This window comes from Glycine soja, chromosome 19 (assembly GCF_004193775.1).
Source record: "Glycine soja cultivar W05 chromosome 19, ASM419377v2, whole genome shotgun sequence".
Taxonomy (NCBI): domain Eukaryota; kingdom Viridiplantae; phylum Streptophyta; class Magnoliopsida; order Fabales; family Fabaceae; genus Glycine; species Glycine soja.
In genome coordinates this window covers 3,688,398-3,712,021 of record NC_041020.1, presented here as the reverse complement: position 1 = coordinate 3,712,021, position 23,624 = coordinate 3,688,398, and the positions used below count along the sequence as shown (strand labels likewise).

General features: G+C 33.6%; 1 protein-coding gene and 1 pseudogene across 1 annotated transcript; one reads left to right on the top strand and one right to left on the bottom strand.

Moving 5' to 3' along the window:
* The first annotated feature begins 6,643 nt into the window (after positions 1 to 6,643).
* Positions 6,644 to 16,247, top strand: LOC114400436 (annotated as a pseudogene).
* A 5,019-nt stretch (positions 16,248 to 21,266) lies between these two features.
* On the bottom strand, positions 21,267 to 21,820 carry LOC114399501. The gene is made up of 2 exons (XM_028361696.1): positions 21,706 to 21,820; positions 21,267 to 21,561 (listed from the first exon to the last, which is right to left on the bottom strand). Exons 1-2 carry the CDS (start codon positions 21,794 to 21,796, stop codon positions 21,332 to 21,334), a joined length of 321 nt encoding a protein of 106 aa, XP_028217497.1. The 5' UTR covers positions 21,797 to 21,820; the 3' UTR covers positions 21,267 to 21,331.
* Positions 21,821 to 23,624: the final 1,804 nt, after the last annotated feature.

Genomic DNA, 23,624 nt, shown 5'->3' with positions numbered 1-23,624 from the left:
TATTCAACAAACATGAGATCACTAGCCTATTACATATCAAAACTCTCATGCATACTATAAAGGATTTAAACTAATACAGTGAACAAAACTCGGAAGTGGAAGTTGTTCACATCAGATTCTTGATCAACCACTACTCAGAAACCACATAAAACATGGACATGGTGAAACTCAAAAGTGAAAACTAGAACATCAAATCTTCAATGGTCTACCACCGCAAAATAGTTAAAAATAGTACTACTACCAATAAATAAAAAAAACAATAGTCCAGATGAAGCATTTCATCACATGAATAACCAAATCCAATGGCAGGAAACTAAGGAAATCAACAAAGTGTACCATAATTCTATTTAATTGATATCCATGCAAGGAGTGTCTGTAGCCTATAGGATGTCTATAAAGTGTATGTTAAGTAGCATGATTATGGGGAATTTCATTGAAAACCTCATAATTATATTTTACTTACACTAAAAAGTTAAGAACTGCTAATATTTAATATTCCAAGATGATAAAATACTAAAATTACGCAATGAATAATGATTTCTCCCTTCTCTCTGGTGTATATTCTACTACTTTATAGGTATTTCTGATTGGCGAAAAAGAGTCTTTCCATGTTTAAGACTAAATTATATGATATAGCAATTTCCAAAGTGCGATGAAACATAACCTGAGAAGCACCTTGCAGGTTTAGGGCCATATGGTAAGTGTAACATCCCATTTTTCGTAAGCCAATTTAAAAAAAAAATTATTTTTTTAAATAAATAGAGTTTTAGAAAAATGATCAGGTTTTTATAAATAAATAAATAATGAGAAATAATGATTTGAAGGAAAAAAAAAGACATTTGATTTATTCATTTGATAGGGAATAAAATAGAGTTTCTTTTTTTATAAAATAATAAAAATAAATAAATAGAGTAAATAATAGGGTCAGTTTTCAGACCGACTCCTCAGCCTCCCTCTCAATTTCGTTTTTTCTCTCTTCTTTTTCCAAAACCCTTTCTTTTTCCCACAGCCCATCAAACCTATCTCAGAAAAATGATGATCTCGGACTCATTCACCGTTGGATCGTCGTGAAATTTGAGTACCAGGTTTGCAACTCAATTCCGAGCATTCTCACCGTTGGGAATTTTGAAATTCTGTTTGAGCTGAGAGAAATATCTTTCACATTATAGCCTTTTTCTTTCCCACAGAAATCCAGAGCTGTCTTGATAAAACTACGATCCTGGTCTCGTTAACAGTTGTCTTTTTCCCACAGCCCATCAAACCTATCTCAGAAAAATGATGATCTCGGACTCATTCACCGTTGGATCGTCGTGAAATTTGAGTACCAGGTTTGCAAGGCCATACAAACAGATTCATGAACAAAAGGAACATCAATTTTTAATTTAAACATTCCATTACAACGATAACCAAATCCAACAAACGAACCATGTCTTGACAAGATGTACTTGTCACTTTCAAGTACTTGCTTGAAACCACAATTATTTAAAACCATACCAAACAATAAGTTCTTACGAATACCAGGTACAAATAAGACATTATCCAAATACAAACTTTTTCCGGAAGTAAAAACTAAATTCACACAACCTAATCCTAGGATTGGTACAGTTGCAACATTGCCCATCTTCACAATAGAGCCATCATCTATTGGTCTAAATTCCTTGAACCAACGACGATCTTTGCACACATGGCTTGTTGCTCCCGAATCAAACCACCAAGCAACGTCATCATCCTGCACATAGAATGCATCAGATATTAGTGATACATAATTTGAATTCGTATTCGAATTAAAATTATTCACAACAATCTGACCTTGTTGCTTTTCAGGATCATTAGACCCACTTGGACCAGCCTTGTTCTTTCCTTTGAACACCCGGCAATCCCTCTTTAAATGACCAGGTTTCCCACACTTCCAACATGACAATTTTGTCTGTTTGTTTGGACCTTTGTTCTTATTTCCTTGAAATTTTCGTTTGTTACCTTTAGCATTGTAATTTTGCTTAACTGTTCCACTTTCCTCTACCATATTAACGGAAGAGGAACCTGCTACGGTTTTATCATTGACTTTGTCAATTTCCTAAGCCCTCAGCGACTCCTCAATCATGAAATGACTACCGAGTTGAACCAGAGTCAACTCTTCCTTCTTATGTTTCAAGGTATGCTTGAAGTCTTTCCAAGAAGAAGGCAGTTTATCAATTATAGATGAAACTGCAATGGATTCATCCATTTTCAAATCATGTTGAGTAAACTGACCCAAAATCCGCAGCAGTTCATTATATTTCTCCATAACAGGCCTCGAATCAATCATTTTGTAATTAAAGAAATTACTAACTAAGAATTTGTTACTTGAGGCATCTTCTGCCATATACTTGGATTCAAGAGAGTCCCATAATTCCTTAGCAGACTCAACATTTTGATAAATATCAAAGAGAGAGTCAGACATACCGTTCAGAATGTGTCCACGACAAATGTAATCGTCGTTCTCCCATTTCGAACGCTTCCTTGTTTGATCCAGAGTTTCGTCTTCCATATACACCGGCATCGGTGTACTCAACACATACACCACATTCAATGTTGTCAAGAGAAAGTGCATCTTCTTCTGCCATCTTCTGAAATCCTGCCCTTCAAACTTGTCCAACTTCGTAAACTTGCTTGTCATCTTCGAACTATCGTTCGTCATCTCGAAAGATTTGATTCAATCTTTTGTTGGTTAAATTTGAAAATCGAGATAATCCTGGATAAATCTGAAGTCGTGTATAAACACTTTCAGATTGAATCAAATTTCGGGGTTCAACCAAAATTGTTCAATCGGATAAAATCAGAAGATTATAATTCAAGAGTTTTGTTTTGGTCTTGTATGTTTTTCACATCGTTATGCTTTCTGAACCAGAATGATTATTTATAATCAAAGAACAGGTGGTTTTTGGCGGTTGATGGAAGTTTTTTCTATTTTAAAAACTGTCGTTGATGGAAGTTTTAGTAACTTCCATGTAACTTCCAACCGTTGATGGAAGTTTTTGTAACTTCCAACCTTTGCCTAAACCGAACATATCGTTATTACATTAAAACAAGCGTGCACTCTTATTTTAACATAATAAAGAGATCAATTACACTAAAATGTCCAACATCAAATATATTCCACTAATAGACACAAAGAACAGAAAATATCAATAGGATGAAGTAAAATAATCACTAAGTAATTATCATGATCCAAATAGCCCAAATTAGTTGATATATCCCTCTACTTATTTTTGCATAATCAAAATGAAAACTGTTCAGATTTGTATAAAAATCTAAGGTATGTTGCATTTTGGGAATGATATAATAAAGGAGTTCAGCACACTGTCTATTTTTCTAGTTTCCAAAAAATCTATTAGCACATTCAAATCCTCATTTGGGCCACTCTCACACCCGCAATCATAGCAATGCCTTTCCTTTATACTTTCACAAACTGATGATCCTTCATGATACCAACATAGTAGCATCCTTGGTCAAACTCAAAACAATTTTCTCAAAGGCAATTTTACATATCTCTCTGCATATTAGTTAAAATAAGCCCCATTCCGAGGGAAGCAAAACCAAGGAATGCCACCCACAAACTAGCAAAAAGCAAATTTATCCAATAAAGGCATCGTCAATCATTTACATATCACGATTAAAACCAAACATACCAAAATACTTTGCACTATTGTATCCCTAGTACTTTGTGGAACTTTCTTCCACTGGAGCACATTAAGACGGGCATTCTGGTGAACAATAAGAGAAAGACCAGTAATGAAATCATTGTAGCCTGGACCTACTGCTACCAGCTTTGTAGGATGAATGAGAACATCCAACTTCCCATCTGCACTTTGTTGACGCTTCATTTGAAGCGTCTTGTTTGTCCTCTTCCCTTTCTTTTAGACTTGACAATTATATCTGAAACACAACATATAAAATAAGAAAAGTGTCAGATAAAACCTTAAAGCCAGAAAAAAAAACCACCACTTAAATGAACACATCCAATTTTTCATTCTCATTTTGTTGATGGTTCTCTTGCTTTATTGACTCTCTTGGTTGCCATAATCCCCCTTTCCTAGGCATGTCAACTGGATCTTAAACACACAAACAAAAAAAAAGTTGAATTGTTATTGAAATTGTTCCTACCAATTAATTCAATAATGGCATACAGGACAACCAGAAAATTTACCACAACAGAATTATTTAAGCCAACTGATAAGTATGGCATGCCTTTGTGTATAGAACATGATATTTTTCATGGAAAAACAATCTGAACTAAACAATGTCATTTTTTTCCTAATAGGAGTATTATACATTACTTTTCTTTCTAACAAACTTAAAATTGCCTTTAATTAGAGAAAATGGGGTATATAGGTAATAAACAAGACAACAAAACATACATTAATCAGTAGTACCATCCTCCTTCTTCTCCTTACATCCAGGACTAACTTTCATCATATTTGATGGACTTCTGTAAAGGTTCTCGCAATCACAGCATTCTCTTCACAGTACTCCCCCCTTAACCCTCTTGGTTGTTCTTGTCCATTTTTGTAGGGTACAACTGTATTTAAATACAACAAATATTGAATATAAGACTACTATTAGCATACATGTTCTCTCTTCTATCTACTAACCCCAAGGGGATCGGGAGAAAATTGATGACAATATAGGTAACATAGAGGATGATGAAGCAGCGAGAGACGAAGAAACAATAGTGAAGAACTATCTTCTTAACACAGTAACTAATCACTTTAACTTAATCAACATACCAAACAAGAAAAGAAAATCATAATATCATTACGAATGAATATTATAAAGGATAAAAATAACACTTACTATCAGAGCTATTTTAGCCTATTATTATTAGAAAGTATTGCCATTGATAAGCTTCTTGATATGACATTACATTTTCATAGGGAAATAAATTTTACAATAGCATGTGGTTCTCCTAAGTCCTGATATAAATACTAATCCATCAATTTTGCTAGTAAGAGTTATTATAGAATAAAGAAGAGAGGAGATGAAATAAACAATAAAATAAGAGAAATCATAACCTAAGTGTTATCGTAACCACTAAACATACCTTCATCTTTTGGTTCTTCACAGCCAAAAGATGGAACATATAAAGCATGTTATTACATTTTAATAATATGCTTATTATATAATTAGAAGAACGTATAAATACTCGTATAAAAAGATGGAACATATAAAGCATGTTATTATAAATCAATTATCACTTTAATGAGCAAATTAAGAATATAGAAAGACATTTCCCAAAAAAAAATATAGAAAGACACAGTTTTGATTAAAATTATGGAAGAAAAAAATAGAAAATTCTTTTAATTCACTTTTCATTCTGGACAACCTAATGATCAAATTTATAATTAATGAGTTTTAAATAATTACTCTTATACTAAGACCGATACCAAATTATTTTATAAATAATTGAATAAGACCGTATTCTTTAACGTCTCGCACAACAAAAGAAAAAAAAAAAAACAGAAATATGTGAAAACAAAAACTACTAATCGGCATAAGAAAATCAAAAGAAATAAAATAAAATTGGAGAACATTAATTTTTTATTTTTTTGATCTTGATATGTTACTTAAGTTAAAGATTTTTTTTACAGGAAGTTAAAAATCCTATAAACTTAATTAGTAAATAATTTTAGTAATGTTCTTTTTTCTTTTACCATTCTTTTTACAATTTATTAATTTAAGGAGGATAAAATAATAAGTTACAAATTAATAATATTAGTTCAAAGCTAAAAAATATCTAAGAATTACAAAGTTATTGGAAAACAAATCAAGAAGCTATTAGTCATGTTACTATATAGTGAAAAACTAGTGGACTAATTAAAAAATATTAATGATGAGTAAGCCTATTAATTAACTACTTAATATTTATAATAAGTAGAAAATATAATCAAGAGAACAAGATATTATTCAAATTCACACCATCAATATTTTGTTATATGAAATTGAAATCAACAATAATCCTTTTAATAATCAATTATGTGTGTATAATTAATTATATATGTATAATGACAAACAATTATTAATAATTAAAATGTTATACTTTACTATCTATGGTTAAAATAAATAAATAATAATTTAATTGCAAATAATAATTTGTATTAGAAATTTAAAAATATTAATAAATTTATATTTTTTATAAATGTATTCATAAATAATATTTATGTGTGGTGTATACATATTCATTCATTCTATCTCTCCACACACACACACATATATATTCAAATTAAATACATATATCCCTTATATAAAAATAAATAAATACATACATATATATACAAATGGGAAACCAAAATGGATCCTCGTAGCAGCTTCTAGACAATGTGCCAATTGCTTTGAATTTCATCTTGAATTCGGATGCCAGGGGAGTGTGAGCTACCAGAGGGTGTAGTTTTTCTTTTGTTCCTGTTTTTTCTTTTTCTTTTTATCTCCATTCTCAAAAACAAATGAAATACATTAAATATATCATCAATAACATATATAATTTTTAATGTAACACTACTTACTTTATATATATATATATATATATATATATATATATATATATATATATATATATATATATATATACTCAAAGAAGGACCTCATGAGAATCCATTGAAAATACAACATGATTCCAACTGTGTTAGTTTTACCATATCCAGCTCAAGGGCATGTCAATCCCATGATGCAAAGTCATTGTTGTGAACACAGACTTCGACCACAAGAGAGTGGTGGGTTCCATGGGCGAGCAACAACATAGAGGAGCTAATGAATCACTACTGAAGTTGGTCTCAATCCCTGATGGTTTGGGACTTGAGGATGACAGCAACAATATGAGCAAGCTAGGTGAAGCTATGTAAAACACCATGCCAACTATGCTTGAGAAGCTCATAGAGGATATTCATTTGAATGGTGACAATAGAATCAGCTTAATTGTTGCAGATTTGTGCATAGGGTGGGCTTTGAATTTTGGGGCTAAATTTGGAATATTTGCCCTTGTATACAACCTCCCTAAGCTTATTGATGATGGGATCATAGATTCTGATGGTGGTAATAATATCATACTCATAATCTACTATATATCCGAACTTGTTTGACTTTATTAATTTGGAGTCTCTTTGGATAAATTTTGCTACATGTACCTTTTTTTCCGAATTGCTATAAGTACTTATTGGAGAATAAAAGAATAAACAAAATATTTTTTCCCTTCTAAAAGTTAAAAGTATAGCTTATGAATAAGGTAATTGTACAAACCTTCTCAAGTTATTAGTTTCTTCAAAAGTTGATTCTTAATTTATACGTAAGTTAATTTTAGTTCACTAAAGAGTTTATTTCATTTTTTTTTTCTTATTTTTTTCCTATAAATGCCTCACGAGAATTTTATCCAAAGATAAATGTTCCATGATGCTATCTTTATACATAGAGAGAGTTGAAAAAGAAAAAGAATTATATATATGATAAGATTTATGATATGATATAGAAAAAGAGAAATAAAAAGAAACTAAAGATGTTAATGAGATGTTTAAAATAGATAAGTCTATATGTATCATTACTCTTATCTAAATTAATAAGTATTTATTCTTTGAAACTCACTGATTACTCCACTAATTTTATTGTCATTAAAACCCAAGAGAGAAGCATAATAAATATCAATAAATTTGTTGTATATTAGTATTTATTAAATTTTGTTTTACATTGTAGGATTAACACCAACCACTAAAAAGACCATTCACATATCACAAGGTATGGCTGAGATGGACCCAGAAACCTTTTTTTGGTTTAATATGGGCGACACAATTAACAGAAATGTAGTACTTAAATATTTCATGCATTGTACACAAAAATTGAATTTGGCGGAATGGTGGCTTTGCAACACCAAAAATGAACTTGAACCTGGGGCATTATCCTCGATCTATTCCTAAGCTTGTACCAATTGGTCCATTGTTGACAAGTTACGATGATACAATTGCAACTGCAAAAACAATCGGACAATATTGGGAAGAAGATCTATCCTGCATGAGTTAGCTTGATCAACAACCTCATGGTTGTGTTGTATGTTACCTTTGGTAGTTTCACTCATTTTGACCAAAACCAATTCCATGAACTAGCTCTTGGACTAGACCTCACTAATAGACCTTTTCTTTGGGTGGTGCGTCAAGACAATAAGAAGTATACCCTAATGAATTCTTGGGAAGTAAAGGAAAGATTGTTGATTGGGCTCCTCAACAAAAGGCGTTAAGCCACCAATTAGAGATATATATTAGGGCAAAAATATCAAATAGGGTTCCTTTTACAAATTATTTACCTAAATGGGTCTGTTTTGAAATTATTTACCCCGTGAATTTGTTTTTTTTCCTACAAGGCATTTCCCTATTAGGCGCGTTTCTCAAAATGGCGACACGTGGCATGGTGGGGATTGGACCCACCCACGATGTGGCGCCATGTGTCACGCCCTGAGTGTAGGCGCTACGGGTCACGCCCTGCTTGTAGGCGCGTTGACTCGCGCTGCTGCCCGAGGCGCCTTAGGTCACGCCCTGCTCCCAGGCGCTTAAAAACAGCGGTCCCCCCCACAAGGCTCCTTCTTGGTTCCCCCTTCCTTCTCCTTGTTTGGTTCCCCCTTTCCCCAGCTGGTTAGTAATTTTTTTTAATGCTTTTAATTTATTTAATTTATATAAATTGTTATATTTTAGTATTTATATGTTTTATTTTTTGCAGGTAGGCATTTTGTGTTTTTTAGTGGATTTGTTTGTAGAGGTAAATATTGTTAGTTTTATAGTGTGTTAGATTTGTTTTTATTTTATAATAATATAAAATTGTTAATTGTTGTTGAAGATAATTATAGATAATAATATTGTTATTTATGATTTGTCATTTAAATATTATATTATTGTTTTTGTTAATATTTAATTATATTAATTCTGATTTATGTTATTTATGATTTGTCATTTAAATAGTTAATATTTTGATTAATTTTAAAATAATTTCTTTAATATGTATGATTTGTGTCTGTATTTTTTAAATATTTTTTATGATAATATTATTATTATTATTATTTATTTGTGATTTTTATAGTTTTTATTTTATTATATTTGTATTTTTAAAAATATATTGGATATATTTGTATTGTCGCATTTAATGAAATTATTATTGTTAATATTTATTTATATGGATGACTTGAATTTATGTGTTTTTTTATATACATTTGATGGTGTTAATGTTTTTAATTATTTGAGTATTTATGGATATCGTTTTTGTTATATTAAAATTATTAGTAAAATATATTTAAATATATCGTTAAAAATATTAAAAATTCTTATATTTATATTTTTAAAAATATATCCAATATATTTTTATTGTCGCATTTTATGAAATTATTATTGTTAATATTTATTTATATGGATGACTTGAATTTATGTGTTTTTTTTATATACATTTAATGGTGTTAATGTTTTTAATTATTTGAGTATTTATGGATATCGTTTTTGTTATAATAAAATCATTAGTAACATGTATTTAAATATATCGTTATTTTTTATTTATTATTTATGATATGTGTGATTATTCATTTTTTTTCTTTCTATGCAGGGGTTTTAATATGACAAGTTCGTCATCTTCTAATCATTATGATGTGGCATCTGGACCAATAGAGAATGATTTATTATGAATGCAAAAAAATCATATATCACAACATATTTGGAATGGTGCTAATGAAAGGATGTTAAAAATCCGACGAGCTACACCACTGTACAATCATACAGAAGCACCGCTAGACGAAATTATTCCTCTATTACAAGTTTCGGGTTTGTACCCGATAATGAAATTTACACAGTTGAAAGTAAATGGAGCATTAGTTAATGCTTTTATTGAAAGGTGGAGGCCAGAAACACATACATTTCATTTGAAGTGTGGGGAGGCAACTATTACACTTCAAGATGTTTCTGTGCTACTTGATATTTCTGTGGATGGAAGACCTTTAACTGCCATTACAAATATTGACTGGTTTGAGTTGTGTCATGAATTATTGGGTGTCATGCCTCACGATGATGCAGTTGATGGGAACTCACTTTTATTGAGTTTGTTGGCTTCTCAATTTGCAAATATTCATGATTTTACAAACAACCAACAAAGGCTTAAAAGATTTGCTCGTTCTTGGATCTTAAGATTCATAGGATGGGTGATGTTTGTTGACAAAAGCAGTAAAAGGGTGCCAATGAGATATTTGAAATTTTTGAGAGACCTTGGGGAGTGCAGCACTTATGCATGGGGAGCGGTTCTTTTGGGTAACCTTTATAGAGAGATGTGCATCGCAATAGACTATAATGTTAAATCAATAGGCGGTTTCACTCTCTTGATTCAATTATGGGCATGGGAATGATGCCCAACATTAGCCCGTAGTTTATTCCTCCACAACAACAAAACACACCACTTTGCCTACAGGTATACTTTTTTTTACTATTTTGAATTGATTATTAATAAATATGCTTGGTTGATGTTAATCATTATTCTATGTAACATTTTATTTTGTTATTTAATTTTTTGTGAAGATGGTTGGGAGGTGAATTTCATCACATAGGCAATGACAATTTACTTGATTTTCGTCATAAATTAGATGTCATAAAACGCGACGAGGTAATAATTTTGACATTTATTTATTAAATGATGTTGTAATTCTTAATTAATTTATTAAATTTAACTTTTATATGCAGTTTGTCTGGGTCCCTTATTTTGGACATGTGGAAATGAATTTGAGCCAAGTTTGTTTTATTGGGTTTGTATTATGGGCATGTATCGTACCATTTATTTGTTTTCAAAAAGTGGAATGACACCAGCCGGATAGAGTCATGAGACAATTTGGAATGCAACAACCTATTTCAGGCCCAGTAATGCAGCCCAGCAACATACATGACTTGACATTAAAGGGAAAAGAAGGAAGGAATTAGATGCGACTAATGCAACCCGCGCTTAATGAATGGAATAGTCGCTATGAAAGGAGAGTAGAGCAAACACCGCCACAAACAGGGACCCTTAGTATGAACTCTGAATATATGAGGTGGTACAGACGTAAAACAAAAGTTTATGTCGACCCAAAACATGCAAGAAGAGGACTATTGGTATACATTGTTCATTATAATTTAGAAAAGAATGTTGCGCTTATTGAAGATTATTTTAATTACTATTCCATTATTTTATATGCAGGTGAAATCGCCGAAACACTACATTTTATGGTGTCACCTGTTGGGAGAAGGGTTTGTACCTTTGACGATTTACTGCCATGTATTGAGAAGATCACTCTTTTGTCTGACGAAGAGGATAGGATACTTGAGGCACATGAAGATGCTCCCCCTTCTCAGCCACAATTTGAACATCAACAGTTTGATATACTACAACGAAGTGTGGAGACTCGAGGCTTAGCCACAATTGATGCAGCACCGTACAGTTTCCCTCCGATGCCAGAACAACAACATGGAATGTATTACACACCGCCGACATTCACCCAAGAACCGTCGCAGATGTCGTCGATGTATTTATACCCACATGATTTTCAACCATGGTACAATATGGCAGGCATATTTGGGTCCTCTCCTCCTTCAACGGGAACTCCTTCATTTACCCAAAGTGGTGAACTATCGACCCCAAATGCCCCACTTGGTGGTCCGTGGAGTCACAGGTGTGAGAAAACACATTATGGATATGAGGGATCTAGCGGCTTAACTTAAGTCACTCCAGGTTGAAATTTCTGAGTCCTTCATGGTGCACCTGATTTTGAATTCACTCCCATCACAGTATGGTCCCTTCAACATATCATACAACACACATAAGGATAAATGGTCAATCAATGAACTTCTGACCATGTGTGTCCAGGAGGAAGGGAGACTTGCTCAAGAGGTTGGTGAAGGTGCTCTTATCGTGACTTTAGATAAGAGGAAGAAGGAAAGGAAGGACAAGAACCATATACCTCCTATTGCCAAAATTAAGAAGGAATCTAGGTGTTTTTCAGTAAAAAGAAAGGGCACATGAAGAATGACTGCTATAAACATAAGGCTTGGCTTGGAAAGAAGGATAATTATTTTTCCTTTGTATGTTTTGAATCTAATATGGCTGATATTTGTCACGATACATAGTTTAGTGACTCTGGATCTACGATTCATATTTCTAATACCAAGCAAGGTTTCTCAAGCCAGAGGAAGTCAGGTGAAGTTGAACGGTTCATCTATTCTGGGAATCATATGTGTTCACATGTGGCGGCTATTGGCACATGTAGACTTAATTTAGGATCTGGATTTATTTTTTAATTGAATAGTGTCTTTTATATTCCTGAATTTTCTAGGAATTTAATTTATGTTTCTAGATTTATTGTTTAAGTCTACTATTATTGGAAATGATGTGTTGAATGACAATTTGTTCAAAATTAATTTATCTAACACGGTTCCATATAATTTGATGGCTACACAAGAAACGTTGGTATTAAAGGTTGTATCATGAATGAAAAATCATCAAAATTGTGGCATAGGAGACTATGACATATCTCCATAGAATGAATTAAAAGGCTAGTGAGTGATGGAGTACTTAAGACTCTTGACTTTACTAATTTTAGCACTTGTGTGGACTGCATAAAGGGAAAGCATACTAACAAGACAAAGAAAAATGCCAAGAGAAGTTTAGAAATATTAGAAATTATACATACTGACATTTGTTGTCCCGATATGGACTCGCATGACAAAAAATATTGTATCTCTTTCATAGACGATTACTCACGATTCATGTATCTTTACTTGCTTAATAATAAATATGAAACGTTGGATGCCTTTAAGGTTTTCAAGGCAGAAGTAGAGAAATAATGTGAAAAACAAATAAAGATTGTGAGATCAGATAGAGAAGACGAATTTTATGACAAATACACTGAAAATGGACAAGCACATAATCAATGGAGTTGTGTTGTGTCCTGCATCAACAACTCTTTTTACATTGTTGTACAGCATCCCCAAGTTTATATACGACGGGATCATAGATTCTGATTTTGGTAAGAACATTTCTAACCAGTAAATTACATTAATTATTGTTGAGATTAATTTTGTGATTTTCCTTTTTGACACCTCTTCTTTTTTACACGTATGGTAACTCTATTTGTGATATATATATATATATATATATATATTAATATACCATTACTTATTGTTAATAAAGAATAGCTAGGTTATCACGCTTCAATTTGTATTAACATTGTTAAATACTCTCACGTGTGACGTATGAGTGTGAGTATATATGCATATACAACTGATCAACGTAAGGTACTCAGAGGATAATGTAGACTGAATCCTTCTGCAGTTGTGTATTGATTACATTTTAGTAGCCACCAGTTATGCAGTTTTCGGAAAATTTAGGCACGTAAACCGTAAAGAAGTAACATACTAATTGAACATTGAATCACGTACGACTGAAATGTTATTGTGCCATTGAAGCCCGAGAGAAGCATAATAAATAACTATTAATATGTGGTATATTTCTGGTTTCTTTCTCTTTTTTTTTGGATTTTAATTGAAGAATTAACATTGACGACGGGCAAGAGAATTCGGATATCACCAAGTATGCCTGAGATGGACACAGAGGACTTTTTTTGGTTGAATATGGGTCACCCAATAATTGGTAAGAAAGTACTTAAGTATTTGGTGCATTGTACACGAAGCTTACATTTGACAGAATGGTGGCTTTGCAACACCACACATGAACTTGAACCAGGGACATTATCCTTTGTTCCCAAGATCCTCCCAATTGGACCATTGTTGAGAAGACATGATGATAATACAAAATCAATGGGACAATTTTGGGAAGAAGATCTCTCTCGCATGAGTTGGCTAGATCAACAACCTCCTGGTTTTGTTGCCTTTGGTAGTTTCACTCTTTTTGACCAAAACCAATTCAATGCTTGGATTGGACCTCACCAATAGGCATTTTCTTTGGGTTGTGCGTGAAGAGAATAAGTTAGAATACCCTAATGAATTTTTGGGGACTAAAGGTAACATTGTTGGTTGGGCTCCTCAACAAAAGGTGCTAAGTCACCCTGCCATAGCATGTTTTGCCACCCATTGTGGTTGGAATTCTATCATGGAAGGTTTGTCCAATGGGGTCCTTTTGTTGTGCTGGCCATACTTTGCAGACCAACTTTATAACAAAACACATATTTGTGATGAGTTGAAAGTTGGGCTGGGATTTGAGAAAGATAAAAATGGGCTCGTGTCACGCGAGGAGTTCAAAATGAAAGTGGATCAATTCTTCAATGATGAGAACATAAAATCTAGGTTTATGGAGTTGAAGGAAAAAGTCATGAACAACATAGAAAAGGGTGTTGCTAGGTGCACCCAGCAATTTTCCATTTTTCCAAATTGCCCGTATGACTTTCAGGTTATTAACACAATGCTTTAACCAATTAAGTTATAAAATATATAATGGTGCTATACATAACACTAAAATTTCTAATGCATATTTAACGCATATGTAAATTTAAATAATAAATTTTGTAACAATTAATTTTGATATAAATCATACGAATTATTTAATCCGTATGTTTTATTTAAAAATAAAAAAATATTTATTTAATATATATTAAATTTTGTAATAGAAAATATTTTTTATTTTTAAAAATATTATTGATGGGTCATTAATTTTTTTTACAATTACAAAATTTAATATATATTAAATAAATATTTTTTATTTCAAAAAAAATATACGAATTAAATAATTCGTATGATTTATATCAAAATTAATTGTCACTAAATTTATTATTTAAATTTACATGCGCGTTAAATATGCATTAGAAATTTTAGTGTTATATATAGCAACATTATTTATTTTATAACGTAATTGACTCATTAGCTCAGTTGATTAGAATTTTGTATTAATAACTTGAAAGTCACGGGTTTGAGTCTTGCTTGGATCATTAATTTGACAAAAATATTTTTCAAAAAATGTCATTTTATTATAAATTTTTACATGGCATTTATATACAAGTTGTGCTTAAATAGAATTAATGATAATAAATATCATATTCAAAAATAAAAAATAGATTCGGTATAGATGATGGGATTTTTTTTATAAGCATATAAATGAGGATTTTTTAAACTAAGAAAATATCATATAAATGCCATTTTATTTTAGATTTTTACATGACATTTATATTCAAGTTGTGTTTATCATTTATCATTTATAATAGACATGAAATAGGCAAAGCTGGATCTATCAAAATTTTATGGAAATTTATAAAGCAAAAAAATTTAAACACAAAATTTTCACATTATATACTCATATGAGAGTATAACATATATATATAAACTATTTCCATATAATACTACTCATTCTTTTTTATTTTCATTGCAGGATCAATATTAACTTCTAAAAAGAAAATTCGACTATCACCAAGTATGCCAGAGATAGACATAACAAACTTTTTTTGGCTTAATATGACTGACACAATAAATAGTGCGCATTTTCTGAATTATTTGGTGCATCATTGTACCCCAGCTTTAAGTTTGACAGAATGGTGGCTTTCTAACACTGCATATGAACTTGAACCTTGGATGTTAACCCTTTCTCCGAAGCTCCTCCCAATTGGCCCATTGTTGAGAAGTTATGACAACACAAATGCAACAACTCTAAGATCATTGGGACAATTTTGGGAAGAAGATCTCTCTTGCATGAGTTGGCTTGATCAACAACCTCATTGTTCTAACACTTATGTTGCATTTGGTAGTTATTTTTTACCAAAATCAATTCAATGAACTAGCTCTTGGACTAGACCTAACCAATAAGCCTTTTCTTTGGGTTGTGCATCCCCTTATGAATTCCAAGGGCATAAAGGTAAGATAATTGGGTGGGCCCCTCAACAAAAGGTTTTAAGCCACCCTGCCGTAGCATGCTTTATTAGCCATTGTGGTTGGAATTCAAGCACAGAATGTTTGTCTAATGGGGTGCCCTTCTTGTGCTGGCCATATTTTGGTGACCAACCTTATAACAGAAAATACATTTGTTATGAGTTGAATGTTGGGCTGGGATTGAACTCGAATGAAAATGGACTTGTGTCACGGTGGGAGATTAAGAAGAAATTGAACCAACTACTTAGTGATGAGAACATAAAATCAAGGTCTCTGAAGTTAAAGGAGAAGGTAACAAGCAACACAACAAACAGAGGTCAATCTTTAGAGAACTTCAACAAGTTTGTCAAGTGGCTGAAAGAATAAAGATCGACCTTTTGTGCGTGTATTTTTTTGGATCAACTACTCATAAGTATTGAACAAATAGTGTAATGATGTCCAAAACTGAAGATTGTCTAGAGCAACTTGTCAACAAAGATTTGTAGATTTTTCATTTAGTACTTGAATGTTGAAAATATCAAGAATTTTTTCTATTTTCTTTTTTTGATATATCAAGATTTTCTTTATTGAAATCATAAAAATGTTTTTGAAGGTAAAAAATTTCACTTCATCTGAAGGACAAGTTAACTCATGAGGCTATGGATTTCTTTGATCTGCTATATTTATGAACATTTTGTTCATCCATGATAATTCCTAGAGTGGTTTCAAGTATGAAAATATAGCTAGTTTATAGGGAGTTTAAGTGACTTAGGTCGGATTTGGTTTAAATTAAGACTCAAACCAATAAAACATAGTTAGGTTGGTTGGATTAGATTAGTTGTTTTATGTTAAGCAATCCAAACCTTAATTATGCACAACAATTTTTTGTCGAATGCAACATCAACACTGGTTTTTTGCCTCCAAGCTTCCAAATCATCCCTCAACATCAGGGTGTTCTTTGTGTCAGTATAGATGATGCAAGCTCCATTGGAGCTTGTAGGCCTAGGATCTTCTTCATCAATGGATTCCTTTGCTTCTTGGAAGATGAATGGCAGCGGAATGGAGAAAGGGAGAGAGAAAGGAGACGCCACTTCAAGGAGAAGATGAGTCTAGAAGAAGCTCACCACCATAGGAGGTCATGGATAAGAGCTTGGAGGAAGAAGGAGATGAATGAAGGGAGAGGGAGAGAAGAGCACGAAATTTTGTGCTCTAAATGAGCTTTGAAATCTGAAGTTTAATATTCAAATCATCAAAGTTGAAAAAAATGCACACACATGACCTCTATTTATAGCCAAAGCGTCACACAAAATTGGAGGAAAATTCAAATTTCACTTGAATTTGAAATTGAATTTGTGGAGCCAAACTTTGGAGCCAAAATTTCACTAATTATGATTAGTGAATTTTAGTTATGGTTCAGCCCACTAATCCAAGATCAATTCCAAGATTATCCACTAAGTGTGCTTAGGTGTCATGAGGCATAAAAAGCATGAAGGACATGCACAAAGTGTGACTATATGATGTGGCAATGGGGTGTAGTAAGCAAATGCTCACCTCCCCCTCTAAAATTTAATTGGATTGGGCTTCTACCAATTCAATTAAATTTATTTCCAACCACACACATCAAATATCAACTTAGTGCATGTGAAATTACAAAACTACCCCTAATACAAAAACTAGTCTAGGTGCCCCAAAATACAAGGGCTGAAAAATCCTATATTTCTAGGGTACCCTACCTACATTATGGAGCCCTATATACAAGGCCCAAAAATAATGAAACCTTAATCTAATATTTACAAAGATAAGTGGGCTCGTACTTAGCCCATGGGCCCGAAATCTACCCTAAGGCTCATAAGAATCCTAGGGCCTTCTCTTGCATCTCTGGCCCAATCTACTTGGAGTTTTTCTATCCAATGCCCTTGCAGGGTAGGATTGCATCATTTATAGAGCAATAAAAGAAGAGAAAGAAATACAAGGAAGAAAGAAAAGACACAAAGTTTAACGTGGTTCAACACACAATGTATGTGCCTACGTCCACGGCTACACTAGAAAAACTTTTATTACTTGCACATATAAAAGCTTACAAGGTGTCTCTATATATAACACTAATGAGACATAAGTTTTTACAAACCAAGCAATGTAGGACTAAGACTACAAAACTCTAACAATCCAAGCGATGTGGGACTAAGACCACAAAACTCTAACAATTCTCCCACTTGGGGTCTAAGTTCCAAACTCTAGCAGCTCCTTGTAAGCGATGAGTTCATCGACTCTTTACCTAGTGTAACGCCTTTATCTTTAATTATCCTTGAAGGCCAACTGAGGCAATGCAAAGCCTCAGCTTGTCAGTTGTAACAGTTATAGTCAACATATCTACTAGATTCTCTAATCCTAAGATCTTCAACAAAGATAAGTCTCCACCATTTATCAACTCCCTGATAAAATGGTATCTTAATTGAATATGTTTGCATCTAGAATGGAAGACTGGATTCTTAGCAAGACTTATACCATTTTGACTGTCACTAAACATTGAAGCATTATCTTCTTTTTTTCCCTAATTCATTGAGAAAATTCTTTAGCCAAATCATCTCCTTAGCTACTTCTGAGATAGCTATGTACTCGGCTTCCGTGGTTGAGAGAGCAACTCTATTTTGAAGTTTAGACTTCCAACTCACAGCAGTACCTCCCAAAGTAAAAATGTAGCCTGTGGTGCTTTTCTTGGTATCAAAATCTCCTCCCAAGTTTGCATATGAAAATCCCTGTAAAGTGATATTGCTTTTTTTGAAGCACAAACACATCTTTGAAGTACCCTTCAGATATCTGAGTATCCATTTTACGCCTTCCCGATGCTCCTTTGTTGGATTTGATAGGAACCTACTGACAACTCTCACTGCATGTGCTATGTTAGGTCTGGTACACACCATAGCATACATCAAACTCCCAACTGCTGATGCATATGGTACTCTTGACATGTAACATTTTTCTTCATCTGTCTGCAAAGATTGCTTCTTTGAAAACTTCAAATGAGATCCCAAAGGGGTATTACTGGTCTTAGAATCTTCAAGGTAAAACCGGTCAAGCAACTTGTGTATATATTTCTACTGAGACAACTTCAAAATTCCTTCTTATCTGTTTCTAAGAATTCTCATACCAAGGATTTGTTTAGCTGGACCACGATCCTTCATTTCAAAGTTTTTTGCCAACTGCTGCTTCAACCTGTTAATTTCTGCCATACTAGATCCTGCAATCAACATGTCATCAACATACATGACAAGGATAACATAACTATTAGTATATTTCTTAACATAGTAGCAATGGTCCATGTCACATCTGTTGAATCCTGAGTTGCTCATAAACTCATTAAACTTCTTGTACCATTGCCTCGGTGCTTGTTTCAAGCCATATAAACTCTTATGAAGCTTGCACACAAGATTCTCCTTGCCTGGCACTTCAAAACCTTCTGGTTGGGTCATATAGATGGCTTCCTCTAAATCCCCATGCAAGAATGCAGTTTTAACATCTAACTGCTCCAAGTGAAGATTCTCTGCAACTACAATACTCAGAATAACTCTGATGGTAATCATCTTTACAACTGGAGAGAAGATCTCTGTGAAATCAATTCCTTGTTTCTGCTTAAACCCTTTCACCACAAGTCTCGCCTTGTATCTTCTTCTACCGTCAGATTCTTCCTTTAGCCTATAGACCCACCTATTCTGTAACGCTTTCTTTCCTTCTGGAAATTTAGTTAAAGACCACGTCTTATTCTTCTGAAGGAATTTCATCTCATTTTTCATTGCTAGCTCCCACTCAATAGTGTCATTCCCCTGCGTAGCCTCACTGAAACATTATGGCTCACCAGCATCAGTTAACAACAAATAATGCAATGAAGGGGAATACCTATCTGGTGGTACTAAAATTCTACTAGATTTTTTTGGAGGAGTTGATGGTTCTGGTTCTGACTCAACCTCTACGCATGTACTCTGGTTTCTGTTGGCTACATCACTTTCTGAAATTTCTTCAAGTGTGCTTTCTCAGAAATTTCTGACAGTTTACCTGCACATGTAGATTCTGTAGAAAATTTGTCCTTATAAAATAAGTTCTCATTAAAAGTAACATTTTTGCTTCTGATAACTTTCTTGGTTTGGTCATCCCAAAACTTGTAGTCATACATGTCAGATCCATAACCAATAAAATAACATTTCCTCGCCTTCGGATCCAATTTATCTCTACTATTAGATTCTGTCACTATATATGAAACACAACAAAAAATTATTAAATGTGAAAGTTTTACCTCCTTTCCAGACCATACTTCTTCGGGCAACTGATAATTCAAAGGAACTGATGGTCCTCTATTGATGAGATATGTTGTTGTGTTTATTGCTTCTGCCCAGAATGTTTTAGGTAAGCCAGATTGGATCCGCATACACCTCGCTCTCTCGTTCAAGGTTCTATTCATCCTTTCTGCAACACCGTTTTGCTCAGGTGTTCTTGGTATTGTCTTGATCATTCTGATCCCATGTTTTGAACAGAAGTCTTTAAACTCCTGACTATCATACTCCTTGCCATTGTTAGATTTCAGACTTTTAACCTTTAGACCTATCTGATTTTCAACTTCTGTTTTCCACCTTTTAAACACAGAAAACACATCAGATTTATTTTTAAGAAAATAAACCCATACCTTTTTGGTAGAGTCGTCGATAAAGGTGACATAATAGCGTGAGTTTCCAATAGATTTCACTAGGGCTGGCCCCCAAACATCTGTGTGCACCAATTCTAGCCTTTCAACTTTAGGAGTCTTCCCTGCCTTTGATAAGCTGACCTTTTTCTGCTTTCCAAGGATACAGTGTTCACAAACACCAACATCAACATGCTTCAGGCTTGATAGCTTACCCTTTGCCGCCATAAGCTTCATTCCTTTTTCACTCATGTGTCCAAATCTTTGATGCAACATGGCTGAATTATTGACAGCCTCAGTAACTGCTACCATATCCTCATCTGCAATCATGTAAAGAGATCCTCGCTTCTTTCCACGAGCCACAACGAAATTGCCTTTTGTTACCTTCCAAGCTCCATCTCCAAAAGTGGTGTGATGCCCCTCATTATCCAACTGCCCTATGGATATTAAGTTTCTCTTTAAGGCAGGAATATGTCAGACATTGTGCAATGTCCATAGGGATCCACTGGAGGTCTTGATGTCAATATCACCTCTTCCGACAATGTCCAGAGATTTAGACAATAAATCTTCCAGAAATATAGTTAGACAATAAATCTTTAGAGGGACTGGTGTGGAACGACGCACCTGAGTCCATGATCCATGAATCAATAGGACTATCCAAACTGTAAATTAATGCATCATCAAGTTCATCTGTTGCTGCATTTGCGGATTAATCATCATCGCGCTTCTTGTTTTTGTGCGACTTGTTCTTCTTTGGTGTCTTGCACTGATTGCTAGAGTGACCTCTCTTGTCACAATTTCAGCAAGTAATGTCACTTTGAAATTTTCTCTGACCTTTCCCTCTTGACTTTGATCTGCCTCGACCATTCTGACCCTTCTGGGTAGTCCTTCCCCTGCCTTCAGTATTCAATGCTGAATTGGAAACATGACTGGAAAATTCTCCTGAATCTCTCTTGCAAACATCTTTGCTTAAGATCAAGTCACGGATGTCACTAAGCTTTAATGTGTTCTCCCTTGTAGAACTACTAACTGTAGTAACAGTTGCAGCCCAACTATCCGGTAGTGATGACAATAGAATCAATGCCTTCACCTCATCCTCAAATTTAATCTGCACTAATTCCAATTGGGCAATAATAGTATTAAATTCATTAATATGATCAGTTACAGAGATACCTTCTCCCATCTTGAGGTTGAACAACCGGCGCATCAAGTATACTTTGTTGGCTGCCGACGGCTTCTCGTACATATCTGATAACGCCTTCATTAAGCCTGCATTAGTCTTCTCGTTTACGATGTTGAACGCGACATTCTTGGCTAATGTCAATCTGATCACGCCAAGAGCCTGTCGATCCTGCAAGTTCCATTCTTCTTGCTTCATGTCGTCTGGCTTAACCCCTGATAAGGGCTGATAGAACTTCTTCTAATATAGATAATTCTCTATCTGCATCTTCCAAAAGCTGAAATCTCTGTCATCGAACTTCTCGATCTTCACATTCCCCTCTTCTAATGTCATTGCTCTCACTGCCTCCTCTAAACTGAGAAGACTCCCACTAATTCCTTTAAACTAAGGAAATCTCGTGGAGTAACCAAAAGCTCTTAATACCTGTTGTTAGTATATAGCAATAAAAGAAGAGAAAGAAATACAGGAAAGAGAGAAAAGACACAAAGCTTAACGTGGTTCAGCACACAATATATGTGTCTACGTCCACGACTACACTAGGAGAACTTTTATTACTTGCACATATAAAAGCTTACAAAGTGTCTTTATATATAACACTAATGAGACACAAGTTTTTACAAATCAAGCAATGTGAGACTAAGACTACAAAACTCTAACACTTTGCAGAGTGCTAGCAATCCACGCGGAGCTAGCTCCTTGAATGATAGAATGATGAGCTCCAGTGTTATTTTGAAAGGTTCGTGTGGGGGGTGGGGTATTGTGTCCCATGGGAGAGAGAGATAAGAGAATATGGCTGGAAATTGATTGGCATGGTTTCAAGTACGAGTACTTACTCTCAGTAACATTAAAAATCAAAGGAGTTCAACTACTAAACCAGAGATACTAGTATATTACCTCCAGCTACAGTAAATCGGTGCAGCCCCTTAACTTTCTTAAAATCATTAGTTTTGTCCAATGGGGTACCCTTCTGTTGTTGGCCTTATTTCACTAACCAATTTTATAACAAAAATTACATTTGTGATTGTTGGTCTGTATAGTATAAGCAATTAAGCATGACATTTATGTTACCTTAACCATGTATTTGCCTCTTAATATTGAACGTTCCAAATCTGGGAAGCTGCCATTGCAACAACACATCATTTGAATTCGTACTTGGAGAGTTGAATTTACAAAGTGGGTAAGAGAATTTGATGAAGGTTGGTCAACGGATGGGATAACGGAGTGTGGTGTCTTTCTAGTAAAACATGGTTATGTTCAAATAAAGAAAAAATATCCAGTATAAAAAAATTTCAATGATTAAAAACAAAATTATTATTTCTTTAGGAACTCAGTATAAAGAAAAAAATTTATCAATGAACAAACACAAAATTCAAATATTTTTTAAAGATAAAAAAAATAATATTATTAAAAAAAATAATAAGAAAGTGTTAGCATAGCTTAGGCCGAAGTATGACAGTCTATGGTATTGGCCTTAATTTCTCAAGGAATGTGAGATGTGTGACTTTTTCATGTATATATGGCGCTGGAGCTGCTTCTTAAATGTTATTGTAAATTTGTATTGTTCTTTTAAGTACGATTGAATCAAAATCAATAACAACCTCGGATGGGTTAGTGTGTTGCTCAAATCGGTGGGGTATGATGTTACCAGATTGCAAATATTTTCTACCAAAATAATCCTGCATTCGCTTGTTAGAATTACTATCAGTGATAAAAAAAAAATTAAAACATTTAAAATGATTAAATATTTAAGATTTAAGCTCAAGATCATTTGTTAATATCAAATCTTGTGTCAATTAATCTGAGTGTTTCCTGATCTCAGGTGTACAAAAATACTTTTTTCCACCTGGCCAAATATTTTCTTTTTTTTCTTTCATTCAGATATTGGTTACCTTATAAGTCCAAGATCAGCCTG

Excerpts from the sequence above, each read along its gene's own strand:
- LOC114399501 (XM_028361696.1), bottom strand. The coding sequence starts at position 21,796 with ATGAAGGCGTTATCAGATATGTACGAGAAGCCGTCGGCAGCCAACAAA. Across the intron at positions 21,562-21,705 it reads CAACCTCAAGATGGGAGAAG|TTAGTAGTTCTACAAGGGAG; the intron begins GTATCTCTGTAA and ends CTGTTACTACAG.